The sequence below is a fragment of the Coloeus monedula genome (genome assembly GCF_965178545.1).
Source record: "Coloeus monedula genome assembly, chromosome: 6".
Taxonomy (NCBI): domain Eukaryota; kingdom Metazoa; phylum Chordata; class Aves; order Passeriformes; family Corvidae; genus Coloeus; species Coloeus monedula.
In genome coordinates, this window is record NC_138786.1 from 26,190,025 (window position 1) to 26,209,915 (window position 19,891).

A 19,891-nucleotide genomic window follows, 5' to 3' on the forward strand; every position below is an offset into this window, starting at 1 on the left:
GTAATTCCAGCTTAGCTCAGTATTGACACTGGCGATTTTTGTCTTTTAAAGAATAAATCTTTCTTTTAAAAAAACCATACCTAAAATGCAGTAATATGTCAATATATGCAGTGGAATAAAATGCTGTAACATACACCTCAACTGACTAATTATATTAAAACTAGCATTCAAAGGTTTTTGTATCAAGGGTATGCTTTGCTCAGTAGTAACATTTTCTATGAAAGGTTTACTTTTGCTGCCTGGTAACGGGGACAAAGTAAGGACCAGGGACCAGATTTACAAAATCTTATTTTCGTGATTTTGTCCTTTTCTGCAAAAGCCAAAACACTTTTGCACTTGATCAAGGTCAATGATTTAATTATTCTAAACTGATTAACTGACTGGCAACTCAAAAGAAGGAAAGCTCATTTTCTTCTCTCAATCAGTTAATGAGGCATGAATTGCATGCTTTCACTAATCCTAGCATCCTGGAAGACACAATATGTGTAAACACTTAACTCTTAAATAACATAATTTTAAACACAACATATATGTTTTTATTGTTTAACTCTTTTCAGCCTGTAATAGTGTAGTATAATAGCTTCATTTAATGGCTACAAAGTTATTTTAAAATGTTCTTCTGCAGAATCTGACTTCTGTCTAAATGCAGAGTTGCTCAAAACAGCCTTAAAAAGAAATGACATGTAGTAAGTGCAATGCTTTCTATAATTGTTACTTTAAAAATTAGGATTTTTAATGTAGTGAGAACAGTTGGCCTGTTTAAACATGTAGAGATATCTGTGATTCCTCCTCAAAAGTAATAAGCTTCCCAAGGTGAACACAGAGTTGAGTTATGCCAACTGTTTGCTCACTAGAAATTGCCTGCATAACTTTTAAGTGGATAGCTGAGGAACTGAGCTTTAAAGTGACATTCCACTGAATCCTTATACAATGGCCATTCACTCTCCCGAATTTTGTTTTCCTTCACAGGAAGGGAACCCTTCATAGGTTCATTCACTGTAATGCTGTAGCCAGGGAAAATGCCTCTGTACTTTCTCATTATGGAAAAAACATGGGACACACTATACTTACTGCTTGTGATGATACCTGTTACTGATACAGAAGTAGGGAAGAACCCTATACTTAAACACCCACATGTGTTTGGTTTTTCTAACTTTGTCATTTAACATTTTGCCAAGAGCGATTTGGATTACATAGTAAAAGGAGTGCCCATTCTCTGTCATGGAATAAAGGTGAAACTAAGTAAGCATTACCAAAAATGTGATAAACATCATATTAAAATTTCTAACAAACAGCAGTGATAAAATATGTGGCTAAGAATGAGAAGTGTCAAATGCAATGTAAGAAAAGGCATATGGGAGAAGTTAAGCAAGTTACAGCTGTGTAGTCAAATTATTTGGATAGATAATGAAACCAAGACCAGAACAGTATTCTGGTAGAATATCAAAGCAGATAATGTAGACAAGCAGCATCAAAAAGGAAATTTGCATCTGTGAGACAACTCCTGATAATGTGTTATCAGGTGATATGAGACTTTGGTCTATAAATTAGCCTTGAAAAATACCCAGTTGTTTCTGGCAGTCAGAAAAACTAATTAAACCATGGGATAAATCTCTTGACTTGAGGAGTTTTTTTCCCCATGGAATGGATATGCAAAACTGTATGGCAGAACTTCAAAGGGCCCTCCCATCCCTGCTTGCTGCACACCTGGAGTGACCCAGCTCCAGGCTCTCCACAGTGATCTGGTCTTGTACTCTTGCTTTTATTGCCTAGTAACTTCTGCTCTCTCCTCTGTCATTTTGTGATGTATAGCAGTAGAAATATGCTCCTGTGACTCCTTCTGTCTCTCTTTTGAGCCTGATCTTGAATAGACACAGAGGTTGCTTGGAACTGTACTGGAGGAGTTCTGGTTAATGACATAACAAGCTAATGAGGACTTCTGAACTTCATCCTCTGATCAGCCAGAGAAAAAGGGGTCTTTTTTTATCTGCACTTCACTATTGCAGTATAATCTACATGGAAATGAAAACTGTAGATAAATTGTGGAAGTCACAGAAATATGGAATGTTTTAGAAAGTTGAGGAGCAAACTATTCCTAGGGTAAAATGAAAATATTAGTAGCAAAGCTTTACATAATATCAGCTAAAATTTTCCAAGCAAAGTACTTAAAAACAAAGGACCAGCCCATATATCTGCCTGGAAAGGCACTTACCATCTTGATTTGCTGTGAACCACATAGGTTCCTGAAAACTTTTTCTTTGCAGGAAATGTCAAAGGTTTTCTTGTTCCTTAAAGAACTGATACAGTAAATCTTTACCATTTTCTGTAGCTCCTCAGTATTTGTGCAGGGGCTGAGGCTGGGAGAAGAAAGCAGGATCTGCCTGCCTATGGTGATGTTCATGTGGCTTTAGCATGAATATTCTGATTCTGTGGTTTACTCTTACAGTGTGAATTTTCTAGGATTCATCCTGCTTTTCTAGTCTTGTTTCTATTCATGGACATCAAAGGCGGGAGGGCTTCCCAGAAGCTGGGAAGCCAAAACTCTGTGACCTGGTGGTTTTATGTATCTGCAGATTCCAGAAAGACACACAATTTCTGTCAGCAATGATTATATTGCGAGATACCATGTTGGAAAAACAATTTCTGTCAACAATCAGATTCATCTCTGACTCCAACAGATTTCTAGTGCTCCTGGCCAGAAATGCCTGGCTGAGAGCTGTGCACAGAGGGGACAGGCAGACAGATGGGTCTGCAGAGCAGGGTATCTCCTGACAGCAAGCTACAGAGTTACTATTACAGGTAGTCAGTGTGGATGGATCAAAGAGTTCCTTGAGATGGAGTTTTTCTGTCAACAGACTGCTGCTGGATATCCTGTCCCTTGGTCAGCAGTGAGGGGACCTGCAGCAGCTCTTAGAATTAAAGATGAGTCACTTTAAGGTTACTGAATTTTCTTTCCTATTGCTCCACTTCCTCTGTTTTCTAAAGATAAATAAGAAATGAGAGCCTGGAAATTCTCTTGAGAGGTCCTGCAGCTTGTTTGTTTTGTGAAAATACTTCTTGTTATTTAATTTTGTTACTCTTGTTAACAACGGCAGGAGCTTTCCCATAAAACTTGCCCCAAGTAAACTAATCACAATTTTGAGAACTGAGCTGCAGAGCAGAGAACATTATCTTGGAAATTTGAAGATGAAGTACTTTCTTCTGCCAACTCATTTAGCATTTCTCTGTAGCTTTGCACTAAGTAAACCTGTCCAGGTGTGTCCCTGCTCTGGGATGTTGAGAATTTACATTGCTGCTGCTGAGTTGCTCTATCTTGAAATTAATTAGAAACTCTTACTGCTGTCTTCTATCTACTTGATAGAAGTTTTCTGCTATGGAGATGAGCATGTACTAAATTTTTTTTTTTTTCCAGATAGCTACAAGAAAGAATGACTTAGGTGAGTTTGATTGTAATTATTATATAAATAACTACAGGTTTTGGTGGAGCTGCATCTGTATACCTCAATATCATTATTTGGTATATTTTTCTCTTTGAAAATGTTTTTTTTTTCCAGCATCAGTGGAAGACAATTCACAGAACTCAAATGTGTTTAAAAGTCACATTCAGTGTGATTTTTTATGTTGTTGCAATAAAGAAGTTAAGAAGAATTACTGAGCAATTGCTACATGAAATGCTCTTTTCCATATGTAGCCCTAGAAAATCAGAATATTTTTCACTTTGTTGTCTTTCCTTTGTGATATATAGCACTCTCCTGTCTGCAATACCCAAGACTGTTGTAATTTTTTGGCCTAATACCAGATACCTTTTGTCTGTGAGAAATGTATTCCCAGTGTTTTAGAGTCAGAACGGAGGAGCATGTCACAATGTCTCATGTCAAATTCCCAGTTAACTTGGAAATTAACAGCTTGCATGCATTCAATATGCATGATAAAAGCAGTACTCTCTTTTGTATGATTAATACTATTTTTACAGAGGTCAGTTATGATTTTTCTTTAATTCCACAGGCTCTAATGAAGAGAACAATGACTTATAATACTTAGCATTCCCCTCTGAAAGCTCCCAAAGCTTCTTAAGCTAAAATTTATTTAGTCATGACTTTGATTACAGCTGCACCATGACATTTATATTAATACTAAACTTTTCTATCCAGGAAGCAGTGCAGACCTAACCAGTCTTAGCATACTAATCCTTCCTCACATTATTAGGAAATGAACTTCAGTGAAAGAAATTTCCGAAGATACAAAATCTTGGTTAGTGTGTACCTCGTTTCCCCTTCTGCACATGTATTTGCCTTCTCAGTGCCTTGTCTGTTCTTTATTTTCTACATCTGCCAGGTAGTGAAATAGCTGTGTATGAAGGAGACATCCTCTTGAGACGAGGGCGACGCAGTGCAATTAACTGTGAGAGTTGTTTATGGCCCAAGTCACAAGATGGACTGGTCAAGGTTCCAGTTAACATCTCTTCTGATTTCTGTGAGTGTATGCAAATGGATGTTCTAAAGTTAGCCTTGATTTTCCAGACCCTATATTCCCTATTATTTTATGTTTCTGTGGCATGCACCAAAAGCAACCTTTGCACAAGTGAAATTTATTGACACGTCTCTTTTTCTATCCATGTTTGCCCTATGGAAGTTTGGCTTAGACTCCAGACAGATCACACTAAAATATGTGGTTACTTGGGCTATAGTCAGGTAATTAATTGTAATTTCAAATATTGGCTTGTTCCCATTAGCTACAATGTACTTTGATATTTAGCAAGTACATTAGAAGAAGCATAATTTGTTCACATTATGAAAGTATTTTTGTCAAAATTACCACTAGGAGTTCTTTTTGAACTCTATCATTTTCTTTCAAATCTCTCCTAAAAATATTCCCACATTAGAACCCCTGTAGAGGCAAAAATGGAGGAAAAATCCTTGGAAATATTTTTTCCTTTGTTGATTCCCTCTAGTCAGTCAATAGCTCTGTCCTGTGCAAAAGGCTGCAGGAGTGAATTCCATACAGATCCTTCTTCAAAGATCTTACCTTGAGAGAAAATGGCATGGAAGTGAAATACAGCCTGAGCCTGATTCCTGTTCCTCAGGGAAAGGAACTGAGAAAAGCTCAAACTCTGTGTTATCTAGGCTGCTTGTCTGCCCATGTGCCTCCAGAACTGTAGTATGTACTCTTGTGAATAGGTGAGGGTTATTCCCTCTATCTCCCTCTCTCCAAAGTTTAAATATTAGGAAATTGAGATACGCATCAGTTGTAGATGATTCATAACTGAGGAAGCCAAATTAGGCCAAAATGTTCCAAAATAGATAAACACTCTGATCTTTATTTGGTACCTGAATAGAAACACTGTGATCTTCAGAGCCTTGGCTGTCTCAAGTGATTCCAAGGGGGCTGCGGAAGGCATTTGTTCTTTCTGATAAACAAAATAGGGGTTTGGTGCTTGGCTACAATCAGCTGGCTCATTTGGGATACTTTAGTCCAACTATTTGTATCTGAAACTCTCTCATTTCTTCTCTTCTGTCTAATGGAAGGAACAATGCCAATCATTTGCTTTCCACCAGCTGTCTCCTAAATAATATGCATATGGGATAGGTGTAATTGTTACACTTCCCCATGAAAGTCCAATCAGTCTAAAGATCTCTGAATGTTTTGTGCCCTTTTTTCACTATACTTGTATGATAAAGAGCTAATGTGTGCTGTGAAGTTTTAAAGCAATGCACCCCATCAATGCACCTTGGTTTTTGATTAACCAAGAAAGATTTCTCCTGGCCCCCTTCTCTTTCTAGCAATAACAGAGAGGTCTTGGATTGCTGATGCTTTGCAAGAGATCTCCACACTGACCTGTGTGCAATTTGTAAATCGCACTACAGAAAAAGACTATGTGTATGTTGAACGAGGGCAGAGGTAAGCTCCTTGTCTCCTGAGAGTGGCAGCACTCAGAAGGTGTTTCAGATTCTTTTCTGGTTTGTTTTGGATTTAAGTAATTGCTTTTTTTTATCCTAGCAGTAAAGATTTAGAGAGCAAGTGCAATTTTTAATTTTTCTTTAGATATACTGGTAGTTACATCAGCTGATAGGCTGCAGGAATAAATATATGTGTGTATTTAAAGATAATGGGGTGTAATTCAAAATAAAAATTTTTCTTAATTGTTATAAAAATTTAAATAAGTAAAATTGTTTCAGGTTCTTTGCTTAACACTTTATAATGCTTCGCCTCAGTTTGATATAGCCAATTTACTGGTTTAAAATTTGCCATCATCATCACAAAGGCTTTATCTCCCTCCCACCATGTCATTTGGCAGCTTTCAGAAGTCTAGATATCTCGTGCCAGTGACTATTTGCATGTCCCCTTCTGTGGCTGTGTATCTAGAGAACCTTCATGACATAATCAATACATCTATATATTTGTATTTGCTAAATGTGATCCTTTTAGCTATTGATTGCTTGTTCTTAGCTGCTGGTCGTACTTTGGAAAGATTGGAGGACGTCAAGCAGTAGGCCTGGTGAAAAATGGTTGCATGGATAAAGGAGCAATTCAGCATGAAATGAACCACGCTCTGGGTTTCATCCATGAACAGGCACGGAGTGATCGGGACAGGTTTGTCAAGATTATGTGGGAACACATAGTGGCAGGTATGTCCACTAAATTGTAAGAGAATATTTATACTTACAGTTAAAAGAGAATGTTTCTCCTTTAACATTCTCCTTTAACATTCTCCTTTAACAATGCAAATAAGAACCATGATTAATGCTGGCTGAATTGCAGCAGCAGCAGCAGCACATTGTGTGATGGAATTTCTTGTTCAGTGTTTGTACTAAGGGAATTTCTGTGGCTACACTTATGGCAGTGTGGCAGATGCAGCCTAAAAGTAGCTCTACATTCTTATTTTGATTGCCATCTTGAGCCCAGACCCCAAAATACCAAGATCATCAGGAATACAAAATGTTGTTGCAAAGACTTGACCAGGAGGCAAGACTATGGGACCCTTAACTGAGGGGGGAGGGTGAAGTGTGACATTCGAGATCATGTTGGGGAATCACACAGCTCTATCTTGGGAAAGCCATGGAAATAGGGGCAGGCAGCCAGTAGGCGTCTCAGCAGTGAGTGAACTGCACATATCCTAAAATGTGTATGAACAAGGGACTCAGTGTGGAGACATTGGATACACATGCAACCATTAGCATTTGCAAAATTTTGGGACCTGGCTTGATGTGAGAGGAAAGACTGCAATTATTTTTGTGGACAGGATCACATACACATGAAAAGAAGGAGTCATGGGGAGCAATTGGACTGGTAATTCTGTAGAGGAAAAACAAGTGGATACTGTTTATGGAAAGGAACGCAGAATGAATAGTCTGGGCATGTGCCCATGATCTGTGTGCTGGGAACATGGGCTCATATACAAGAGCTCCAGGCTCTGGGGAGGAAAGGGTAGACAGAATGGCAGGAGATCCAAGGGAAAGTGAGAAAGTGGTACATAGAAGGAAAATAGCAGAAGAAAGTATGCAGGCAATCACTTGTCTGATAGCTGTTAGAGAGCTGGGCAACCCATTACAATTGTAAAAGTGCAATAGTCTATTTAGTTCATTATAGAAACTAATAGTAAATGAGGCTGGACAATTGAATACCAAATTCTATTAAGTCTCTTCAACAAATAAGATACTCAATTACTCAGTATCATGCACAGCTGAAAATATATCCATCTTTTTCTCCAGATGGAACTTGATTGTTTTTATTGCAAATTCCTAACACACTGTTCTCCAAACTTTCTTCAGCTATTCCCATGATATCTTAAGTAAATTCCATTTGTGTTTTTCTTTACTGAGGTTTCAGCTCCAGTGTTAAGGTGTAATTTTGCTGTGAGTTGTTTGCCATTGTACAATAAGGGTGTGCCATGTTTGAAATGTTAGCACAGGATGTGCTAGGAAAGAGAAGTTGAAAGCTTGAAGTTACATATACTAAACACACATCATCTTACACTAGTTTTTCAAAGGGAACTCCACAGATGCAGATGTCATAATTCCTGAAGGATACAGATGTAACCAAGCTCTGATTCAGGCAGTGTCATGAAATGATAAATCAGGGGGAAGAGGTAAAGAGGACAAGGCTCTGCCAAAGGAGATGAGGTGTTTTAAGTGTACGCCATGGGTGGAGAATGAGAGATTGGTGTGGCAAGGGAGTCTGAATGCAGAGTGTGCAGCTCAAGCACTGTAGGGAAGAAATGCAAAGATATGCAGGGAAAAGGAAATGGAGAAACAGTTATGTTTATGGAGGACTGCTAATGTACATCTTATGTAAAAACATGCTGCTGTTAACAGTGCTGATGGCAGAGCTCCTGCTGACCTTGGTGGTGCAGAACTAGACCTGAAGACCTTTTCCAGTATTCCAACTCTCACACAAGCTGTTTTTCTCCTTCCAGGACTTTTGTATTGTAGATGTTTTCTGGGTTTTGTTTTTATCCAGCAATTTACCTTGGAAGCCATCCTACTTCTTTGTTTTGATAAAATGCAGCCTGATCAGTTGCTGTCCACTTAGCTACTTGAAACTCAGCTTGTTTTTCCCAAACTTTTGGGAAAAAAATATATTCAGAGTCTTCAGCCGCAGTTTCCTTTGCAGCTCTTCTGAGTCATTGCATTTATATTCTGGCAGAGGTAGATTTTTTTCTTTTTTTAGAGTAGAAAAGATGGGGTAAGTCCCCAAACGTGTGTAGGTCTAGACAGCCAGATCTCTTTGGCATGTGATGAGGTAGGTAGTAGTTTGCTGGCAGCACCTCAGTCCAGCCAGGATGCTGTTGCTTTTTCTTTATTTAGCAAACCAATTCAGCAAAGCACTTCTGTGCCAAACAGTAGCCATATGCTTCAATGTTTCACCACGTTTGAACTGTGTTCTCTGTTCATCACCTCAAAAAAAGCTGCACACTTGCTGATAATTCTTTCTGAAGTCAGTGTAGTAGATAAGAGGGACTGAGATTGAAACAGAGTCAGGAAGTCCAATGCTGTTGAGAAACAGCTTAAGCCTTAACTGAGTTTTAGAGCTATGAAAAGCTCCAAATTCATGTTTATCCCCAAATTTTCTATTAGTTGGGATTTCAGATCTTCTTTTTGCATCTCTTAGCCCTCAGCCCAGGACCAGTCTGAACAACATTACAGGCTGAGACTGGCTCTGGTTGCAAGCCTGCCAGCTGAGTTGTGTAGACCTCAAGGATGTCCAACTCTGAACTCCTGTCCAGATGGTCTGTGGTTTACAAACACATTTGTAGTTACAATTATGAAGGTACAGAACTGGAAAGGAGTGCTCAGTGGTTAGGGCTTTAGTCTTAATGCCAGGCTGCCTGCATTCAGCTCCCTGCTCTGACAGTGCTTGCTTGCCTCTCTTACCATGGACAAGAGATCTAGGATGTAATTCATATTCATGATCTCCAGTCCGTGAGTAAAAGAAGTGCCTTCTTCACATGAAACTCCCTCCAACTGTGTCTCTCTTTCTTTCCCTCTCCTCTGACTATCCTGGAAGCCTTGAGGAATAGTTTCATTGCCTAACTTGAAGAAATAAAGCTAGGTGACATGAAATCCAGTCTCTGTCCCTGGGCCCCAGCTCTGTAACAGTGTAACACTTTCTTATTTCATATTGGCTTTTTAAGGCTAAACAGATGAAAAGTGGTGAAATGCTCAGCAGCTATTCTGACAGAATTTGTTTCTCTGCTTCATGTGAGTCACATCACTTCACTCTAGTCACTGCTGATGGGTTTGACCAGAGACAAAGCCACAACATGGCTGGTAGCATGAACTCTGGGGCAAGTAACAGGTAAAATGTATCCCTTTCTTTTGTGGCCTTATAACCCTGTGGTGGAAGGACTCAGCAAGACATCACCCATGCATAGCTCTGAATTTTTCATCTAGGTGGTCAACTACATTTCCCTCTCAAGGGATGGATGCAGCTTTGGGGACATAGGTTGGATGCTTATAGTATTCAAGATAATGCACTGAAACGTATTTGGAGACATGCTAATGAAGATGGACAGAGGAATACTTTTGCTTGAAGAGTAAAATGTATTCATTGATTATATCAAAACTTATTTGATTATATTCTGAAACCTACTAGACTGTAAAAATGGTTTTCCATGGATTTCAAAAATCTCTGGTGGTTTTGATAGATCCAAGATCTCATGAGAACACGTATTAGTATCCTATGTTACTTTCAGGATTATGACAGCAGGCAGTGTACTATTAGAGCAGTAATAATTGTTCTGACTGAAATGTTGCTTTCCTACCTTACAGGGGAACAAGGAAACTTTGGGAAAATGAATTCAAAAAACCTGGGCCTTCCCTATGACTACTCTTCAGTGATGCACTACGGCGCGTAAGTTGTTTGCTGAGATGTCTTTTCAAAGGCACAAACAGCTTTCAGATCTTCTGCTCAGATCTAGGAAGGAGTTGCTCTGTGCAGGGAATGAGTTTTGCTGTTCATTTAAAATTGAGTGCATGGACATAATTAAGGGTGAGCACACTTCCTTTGTCAGCAGGATTCTTGGAAAACAAGAATTGATACGGATAGAAACAAAACATAGGTCAACGTTTTCTTCCACTGTACTCTTGTCTCTTGCTAAAGGTCTTTGACGTGGCTGAGGCCCAAAGTCTAACTCTACTGAATCACTGATCTAAACCAATTCTGAAGTTCAAATTGTTTTGTAAACGTAGTAACAGCTGATCATAGACAACAACATTTAAGTATAGAGGCAAGAAAGATGGAATTTTTTGGTATCACTGAGATATTGTATGCTGCCTTATGTTAATCTGGGAACACTGTCTAAGGTTGCATTTTAGTCCATAATGTCAAAGCTTGTATCATGTACCTTCTCCTTTATTTCCACAAGCAAGTAACAATTTCTGAACAAAATCCTGAAACAAAACTTGACTAGCAGAAGGCAAGAAATTGCAGATAGCAAATAGACCATTAGTAACTGAGACAGAACTATTTCTGCTCCTCTGCCTCAGGAACCAAGAAGGTGGGATTCAGTCCATTTTGCTGGGCATTGGTGAAAGGCCTTTTCATTCAGGACAGTGCAGCTTTTTCTGCTTGCTTGCTTTCAGTTGCTGAACACCAAATATCTGCCATGCTGGTCCTCTTCAGGGAAGACCACCTGGTCTCTGAGAAGCTTCTTGTCCATTTCCATTTAAGTTGTGTTTATGGGGTACATAGAAAATGATTATACAGTTAGAGAACTTCCCTGTCTATGGAAAGCAATCTAGAAATGTGATTTCCTTGTTTCTACAGGTATGATTTCTCCAGCACTCCAGGAAAACCAACTATTGTACCAGTTCCTGACCCCTCTGTACCTATTGGGCAGAGAGAAGGGCTGAGTAACTTGGATGTAGCTAAAATCAACAAGCTCTACAAGTGCAGTAAGTGCTGTAGATAGAAGGCATGTGAAGACACCTGATGTCTGTAGGCACTGACAGACGTCCCCCAAAGGAACGTGGCCCAAGGTCCCTTCAATACATCTTTCACCCTATTAACAGGAAACAGAACTGTCCCTGTGCTGAACTGCTGCCTTCTTGGCTTGAATTATTTTCAATACTTCACTCTCATTTTGGGTTATCCCCACTGAATCCCTGCTCTTTGAGATAAACAAAATCCATCAAAGAAATCGTGGTTGCTACCTCTGTCAGATTCTCATTCCAGGAAAGCTCTGAAGGTTGCAAAGCATGTAAGCTCTCCTCAGCCATGAGTATAGTTTAGAGTCATGTGCATCAGTAGGGCCAGCAAATTTGTGATTTCTCTTAATTACAGAATGACTGCAGGGCTGTAAGCACGGGTGCCATTCAGCCTGATCAGAACACCTCTGAGGAGAAAACCATAGGCATTTTGTATAGATATCTACTTTCTTGCCACATCCATTTCTTAATTCATCCCTGTGGTATCTTAAGGTCTAGAAATACCTAGCATTCCTCTGTAAACAGGAACTCTTCAGCTAAGATGCACAAAGCAGCTGTAACATGCTCCTGCAATGCACAGGTTTTGCCTTAACGCCCAGGACAAAGGCTAATTGACTTACATGGTATTTGACTTTTCTGGGATGTTATTCAATTAATTTCCACCAAAACAGCCAGAAACATTAAAAAGACCTAAATATTAGTGTCCTAAATTCAGCTCTTCTGTTAGAACTTAGTTAAATAATTAGCATTTAGAAGGAATCAGCGTTCCTTCAGTGGGATTGTTAGGTACAGAAATCATTGCTGAGTGGTTCCTCCAAATTCGCAACTGCAGATAAGACAAATTTACAAATTAAGTGTCTCAAAGATAGTGATAACAAGTATCTAGTGATATTTATTCTTGACAGTGAGGCTGGGAATGAATCACACTTCAATACCTTTACTATGTAATTTCATAATTAGATCTGTATGTTTTGGAAGAAAAGGACTAAATTTAAAAAAAGGAGAAAAACTTGGGGACTAAAAAACCCACAGGAAGTCTGGTTGTCTCAGGAAGAGCAGGGAGTAAGAGAAAAATGTCATAAATTCCTATGAGCAGATGTCATATATTCATACTTTGTAATTTGAGGAGTTACATAAAGTGCAAAAAATGAAGATGTAGAAAGACAAAAGACAGATGAGATCAGACTTTGTATACCGGTTACTATGTCAACTATGTAGGTTGGCTTCAGTGCTCTCTGTTAGTGTTTTCCCCCAGTGACTACCTCTCTTTGCTTTGACAAAATCTTGTTTTCAAACTTGATGTTTGCACACATTTATGAATACACACAGCTGCTGATGGAAATTGATGTACTGCTGTCATTGGAAGTACTTCTGTGTTTGAAGTTAAGGAAGTTCTCAAAAGATCCAGGCCTTTTTTAGTAAACTAAAATACGTGAGTGAAGCCCTATTGTCTTTAAATAAAACATTAGTAGCTGAAACAGGTAAGTACTTCACCTACCTTTATTTCACTTGCAGGTTTTCAATAGCTTTTACACTAGGAACATCAATACAATTTTAAGCATTATAATTAATTTATACAAGCTTGACTGCTGCAAATGGTTGGAGAGACTTGTCAGGCATTTCAGGAATATTTTTGTGCAGTTTTCATTCTCTTCAACACTGTTTGGTTCTTCCCTTCAGATTGCTGTAGCTCTGTGTTGCCTAAACCCAAAGGCTCATTCTCCTCTGTCAATTACCCATCCCCATACCCGAACAACAGCAACTGTCTGTGGTTGATCCGCATCCGTCGAAGTAAGGTAATTTTTATTAGGAGAAAAAAGGTTTGAACCACAGTATCCAGGCTACAAAGCATTATTTTGTTACCATGAGTAACCCCTGGGAGTCAGTTTCATGGACCAAGACATTTATTTTGTTACTCAGTGAATGAAAGTCTCAACAATTTTCCTAAGACTTAAGACTATTAGAGGGATTATTTAACTCGATTTTTATCCAGTTCAGATTGGATGGCTTTTCAAACACAAGCAGTAGTGAAACATCAGTCTCTGGGATCTCAGTACTAGGATAACTAGGTGAAATTCTGTGCTCTTTTCATAAAGAAAGTAAAGTTTCAGTAATACATGGATAGTAAAATGAATATGAAGGTTCACTTCATATTCAAGTAGATAGTTTGAGACTTTCCCTGTGTATAACATTAAACCCAACATCTGCTTTTTTGTTTCTCAAGATTTTCCTGCAGTTTGAGGCTTTTGATCTCCAACACTCCACAGACTGTTCTTCTGACTATATAAAAATTTACAATGGGAACAGCAAGAGCTCCCCTGTCTTGCTGGACAAGTACTGTGGGAAGGGCCCACTGCCCTCCTTAGTGGCATCTGGATCGACAGTGCTGGTAGAGTTTGCAAGCGATGAGAGCATTACAGCCACAGGATTCAGAGCCTCCTACAACAGGGGTATGAACACTCCTTTACAAAGCTTGGAGAACAGCATTAGCAGTATTTGTATGGAAGAAGTGTACATTTTTACTATACCCTACAGAGTGGGTCTTTTTGCTGTCATTCTTTACACTTTCACAGCAATTGGAAAGGCAGAAGGCCAGGCAATGATGGGTCTGAAAGTTCACAGGAAGCAGAAAATGGGATGTTGCATGGGCCTCGTGTTAGTAATCCTGAGATCCCGCTCACATTCTTCTGAGAGCTTGTTAGACTTCTTCATATCTCCAGAAAAATGTCTTTAAATAAAAACAATGCAATGACTGAAATTAATAGGAGCAGTGCAGCCAAAGAGCACAAAGACTGCAGAACTCAACAAGAGACCTCACCCAATGAGATGCAAAGCCAGTATCTTGGCAAGATGTTATTCAAGGTTTTGTGGGATTTTATGCAGTGGGAGAGGTACTGACCTTGGGTACCTTACACTTTCTGAATTAAAAGCTTTTATTATGTACACAAAACAGTGCTTCCTGTAATCGCTTGAGGGGTGTCTTTTTTGCAAACACACAAATGCATTATGGACTGCCAGACCAAATTCTGTTGTGCTGGGACATGCTTTCAGCAAGAAGGCAGTAGCCCAAAATTGCCTTATTTCAGCTGAAAATCCAAACTTCTTTAAAGTATAAATTGAAGAAGTCTTAGAAATGTGTTATTTTTACTCTTTTTGCTTTATTCAGTTGAATAATTTCTAGAAAGCACTAGATCTAGCTTGATATTGCAATCTTGAATGCTTGAGCTGGTTCTTTTCTGAAGGGCAGTTAGTGCCATGAGAATGCTATGCTAATACATAACAGTTGATTGGAAAGTCAGATACAGCTTTAGATGCAGCTGTTCCCTGTCCTCCAAAGATTCTTTATCAGACACGTTTCTAGTTCCTTCGGTACAGCTGCTGATACAAATACTAAGTGAAGAAATAAAGTACTTCAGCAGCAGATTTTCATGGTAGCACATTTTTTCTTGGTTTGAAGAAATAATAGAGTAGGGTGTAAGCAAGCTCATTTCTACTGACAAAACGCTCTTGTTAATATATCTGGTTCTCTCCTTTACTCCTCAGTGAATTGTGGAGCCACTTTCAGAGATTCAAAGGGAGTCATCACCTCTCCAAACTACCCCAGTAAATACCCCAAAAACCGAGCATGTTTCTGGGTCATCACTTCTCCAGTCGGATACAAGGTAAGGCACAGATGAATTCATTTGTGGGTTTCATCACTGTTCTCTGATGAAGCCTCTGTTTCCCTTGAAGAATAAGAGCTGTGATGTCACTTTTTCAGCAGACATTCTCAGAGTAAAAATCTGAAAGCAAAAATTCATTTTAAGAATTTATGCTGGATCCTGGTATCTGAGGTGCTCAGCAAGGGAAAACCTTTACACATGCATGTGAACTCTTATGAATCTAGCCTGTACCAGCAGGCTTTGTTCAAAATAATCCCTAGGTAAGAGCTCCCACTCGAAAACTGAAACATCACACAGGTGCTGTTTTTATATTTCTCTAGAGGAAAGAATGTGAAGCGTAGAAGATCAATCTTGTCCCTTGCTTCTCCTTCCAATCCAAATACTGATGAACTAAGCAAATATTTTGCTACTAATTTGCATTGCCATATGGGATCAGGATGTGGTGCACACACAGAATAAAAAGTGGTGCCTGCACACAAGTAATTTAGGCAATTTATTGCTAAAAAATGGGTAAGAGGAAAGGTTGTAACCTGGAAGCAAAGTGCTTTGGTTGTATTTTCTCCAGATATCTCTCAAAATGTTATCCTTTGAGCTGGAATATAGTGACAGATGCATCTATGACTACTTGCTCATACATGATGGAAGCCGCCCTACATCACCTGCAGTTGGCCCTTATTGTGGGACAGAGAAGGTTGCAGACTTTACTTCCACTGGGAACTTTGTGCTGGTTGAATTCCACACTGATTTAGTGTGGGAGTTGCCTGGATTTGCAATGAGTTATACATTTGGTAGGTAAATACAATACAGATGGGGTTTGAAAAACACAGAATGAGAGTAAGAGTCCAGCTAGCCACAGGTCAAAGTCAAGATGCCACCAATTTCAGAAAAAAAAGTATAGCCTGATACCTTTAACAAGCTTGAAGTTTGACCTCTTAGTCTTAGATCTACAGTGGTGTTAATTTGCATGGTGAATCAAGGACAGAAATGTTCCTGCCCATGGGATGCTTCTGCCTGAGACTGTATGCTTTTTATTATAATATTCTCATTGCTGGTGTTGCATGGCCAAACACAACAGCAGAGCTGAAACTATGTAAGCAGATTTTCAAGAACTTCTAGTGGTAGAAACTGGATCCATAAAAAAATTCAGAACATGGCAATGTAGTAACTTTAACCTGTATTCTAGCAAATGCTACTACCTAACCTTAATGTGCATTCCAGCATACATACAGAAAAATCTTCAGACACATTTATTTATGCTTTGAAGCCAAGATCACTTATACAGTTTATATAGGCACCAGAGCTTAGCCTGGAAATAACCACTTGACACGGAACAAGTGGTGTCATAGTACAGTATGACATATAGTACCTCAAAGATTTGCACTACTCCTCTGCGAGATGAACCAGGTCAGGGAACAGATTTAACTAAAGAAACTAAAGTTAAGAGTGGTAGGAACAAGCAGTGAGGAAGAAGGAATGGAATGAACCTATTGCTGCCCCTTTGCTGTGGCCTGAGTCAGGTATTGAAATTGTCCAAAAGATATTACGACAATATTTTTTTAAAATGAGGCCTGAAAACCTAATGCAAAGACCATTGAATGTGCTCTTTGGAGAGCATTTTAGGTGTGAAGCACCTTGTCTGTAGAGAGAAATCCTCCTCCTCTAAGGAGATGGCTGGAGCTGAGAAAGAAATCACCGCTGTAAACACCTCATGCTTTGCCTTGACTCGATGTATACAGAATTAAATGCCAATGCCAAACTGGGAGATGCCAAACTTAATGAATAATAAAAGATTTTGCTAGAATTATGCCTTTGTGAAGAAGAGCATGTAGAAAATGTCAATTTGCTTTCCTGGTGCAGCCAAGAAAATTTTGAATTATGATTACTTTGTAGTGGCAGGGGGAAGGGGCTTAAGGATCTGTAATGGTTTTTTTTTTAAGCACTGGTTAATTTTCACCCACAGAAGAATGATAATTGATAAGTTGTGGACATCAGGGTTTAGAGCTTGCTTGCACTGTGGTGGGAAAGTGCATGCACAGCAGGCAACAAATATTTGTATTTCTTACAAGCTCCCATCTTCTGGCTATAAAAAGTATTCCCTCATTTAATTTGGTTCACTATTTAGATTGGCACATTTTTGGAGAATGTAACAATTTCATCAGCATGACAGAAAATTAAACTCTACTTCTATTTTTAACCTTGACTTCAGACTGTAAAAATGCTAATTCTTCTCCTTGAGCCTGAGGACTTTCATGGAGGTGCAAAAGTAACAACCCTGTGATAACTCTCATTGTATAACAAAGTCAAATGGGTCCCTATTTTAAACAGGCAGTGCTGGACAGCTTTGTAACTTGAGTATTACTTTAGATTCCCCTCCCTTGGTCTGATGTGGAGCTCTACATAGGTCCAATGTTTTAGATGTTCACTCATATTTGGTAAAAGAGCATGAATAGCATGTTCAAACAGCAATATACCATATATAGGAATAATGGTCTTGCAATTTGTCCCTAGAAATATGGTTTTAAGTAGGACATTGCCCATGTATAAATATTATATATAAATTGGCTCTTAACACTCATATGCTGAGCTACATGAATTTAGAGTAACCAGCTAGTAGACACAAGGGACAATATAGTCAAAAGTTTGGGATTCAAATACCACAATAGGAGGATTTTCAGAAGTTCTAATTAAAGTTCAACACTCAACACACTTTTGAAATCCAAAGAGTAAGGATTTAACCTTAAAACACAGAGGTATCTAACAGTGATGAATATATGCATTCCCATAGCTGTACACAACTCATGACACAAACAGGTATTACCTTAACTGTGTACAAAACCAGATATTTTTAAAGAGAAATCCACTTCCACAAGTCTGTGTGTGTGGAAGAAATAAGAGTGTTTGTGTCCACGCATTCCTTTCTTACCTGCTTTGAGACTGTCCTGGTTCCTACTTGGGAAGCAAATCAGAGCCTTTGAGTACTATGATTTTGCTGTCTGTAAGGACCAGAACAGAGATCTGTCAATTACTGCTGCAGGAGAAAAAACAGCCTGGAATAAAGCATTACAGAAGCACACAAAAATGCACTACTCATAGGTCTTTTTTTGTGTTTGATTTAAAACACATTTCCCTTACATAAATAAATAACTGTGGTTGAGATGACACTTGCTTGCTTGACTACAACCCCGGTTACTGAATCATAGAATAGTTTGGGTTGAAAGGGACATGTAAAGGTCACCCAGTCCAGAACCCTGCAATAAGCAGTCATCTTCAGCTAGATCAAATTGCTCAGAGCCCCATCTAATCTGACCTGGAATGTTTCCAGAGGTATGGCATCCACCACCTCTCTGGGCAAACCTGCTACAGTGTCTCACCACCCTCACTGTAAAAAATTTTGTCTTTAAATCTAGTCTAAATCAACCCTCTTTTAGTTTAAAACCACTGTCCCTTGTCCTTATCACAGCAAGCCCTGCTAAAATGCTTCTTCCCATCTCATATAAGCCCCCTGTAAGTACTGAAAGGCTGCAGTAAGATCTCCCTAAAGCCTTCTTGTCTCTTGAACAACCCCGACTCCCTCAGCTTGCCCTCATAGGAAAGGTGCTTAAGCTCCCTAATCATCTTTGTGGCCCTCTTCTGGACATGCTCCAACAGGTCCTTGTCTTTTCTGTGCTGAGGACTCCAGACCTGGATGCAGCACTCCAGGTGGGAACTCACCAGAGCAGAGAAGCTATAACTAGGTAGGACAGAGAATGTACAACTTACTGTGCAACAACTGAGTTTGGCAAGAAGAAGACCTACAAACCAAAGACCATTTAATCTCTCCTGCTCTTCAAATAGAAATTGAAAACCTTATAGGCTAAGTCGTCACATAGGATTTTATAATCGAGTTCGCTTTACCATGGGAAACATCTACGGGCAATAAAAAGAAATAAAGGAAAGGCTGCTGCTGCTTTGCTGCCAAATGGCCTTCGGTTCAGGAGCTGGAGAACGGCGTGGGCCGGGCACCCTCTGGCGGACACCTGCAGGGAACGGGAACGGGAATGGGGGCGGGTAGCGCTTCTCCTGCAGGCCGGTGAGAGGGAGAGATCTCCTCTCCTGCCCTGGGCACGGCTCCCAGCTCCATCGGCAAATGCAGCCGAGGCGTTTGTCAGCAGGGAGGCTCCGTTTCCTGAACGTGATCCCTGCCGCGCACCCCCGCTGATGCTGCTCCAGGGATAGGAAGGTTTCTTGGGGTCGCTTCTTGTATTTTCTCTTAAAGAGCGGCACTCCACATTCCACCTGTCAGTCGGTAGGTTGCACTGTAACATTAAGATGGAAATCTTCTGTTCCTGTTTTCCCGTTGAGCAGCTCAATAGCAAAGACAGTGAAGCCTTTGAGTTTATAATTGTCTCGATTCCCTGCTTTTTGCCTACAATACCTGGAATTTCCGGGTGGTCTCTAACACAATTGCTGGACAGGTGCAAAGTTCAGAAAATTGTCTTTCTAATGTCTTTTAACATTAAAAAACCTAACCAAACAAAAATCCCAACAAGCAAACAAACGTCAAAAATGAAAGATTGAGAGGGAACCCCCATTTTTTCCCTTTAAATTTAGCTTTATTCAGATATTAATGAGTCTTACTTCCTTGAATAAATCAGTTTCCTAATTTAATTGTGTAGATCTTTACAACGTGGGGTTATATATTAAACTGGAAAGAACTCAAATGTACCTGCAAACTCACGCTGTTAACAGGATGACTCATGCACTCCGTGACTCTTTTCACAAACACTGCAGGACACCAACGCCTGAGGGCAAGCGGATCAACAC

The 19,891-nt window shown here is 39.5% G+C and overlaps 1 protein-coding gene and 1 long non-coding RNA gene across 2 annotated transcripts; one reads left to right on the forward strand and one right to left on the reverse strand.

Annotated features, from left to right (window-relative positions):
- Positions 1-3,186: 3,186 nt before the first annotated feature.
- On the forward strand, positions 3,187-15,884 carry LOC309574660 (embryonic protein UVS.2-like; the record flags this gene model as incomplete). Its single annotated transcript, XM_082284451.1, has 11 exons — positions 3,187-3,255; positions 3,413-3,437; positions 4,336-4,473; positions 5,781-5,898; positions 6,448-6,626; positions 10,269-10,350; positions 11,266-11,393; positions 13,107-13,222; positions 13,651-13,876; positions 14,970-15,088; positions 15,654-15,884. The coding sequence occupies 11 exons, from the start codon at positions 3,187-3,189 to the stop codon at positions 15,882-15,884; spliced, it is 1,431 nt and encodes a 476-aa protein (XP_082140577.1).
- Positions 14,873-19,865, reverse strand: LOC309574661. Its single transcript, XR_014226543.1, has 3 exons — positions 19,794-19,865; positions 18,012-18,081; positions 14,873-15,208 (listed from the first exon to the last, which is right to left on the reverse strand). It is a non-coding gene; the product is annotated as an uncharacterized lncRNA (long non-coding RNA).
- Between the last annotated feature and the right edge of the window lie 26 nt (positions 19,866-19,891).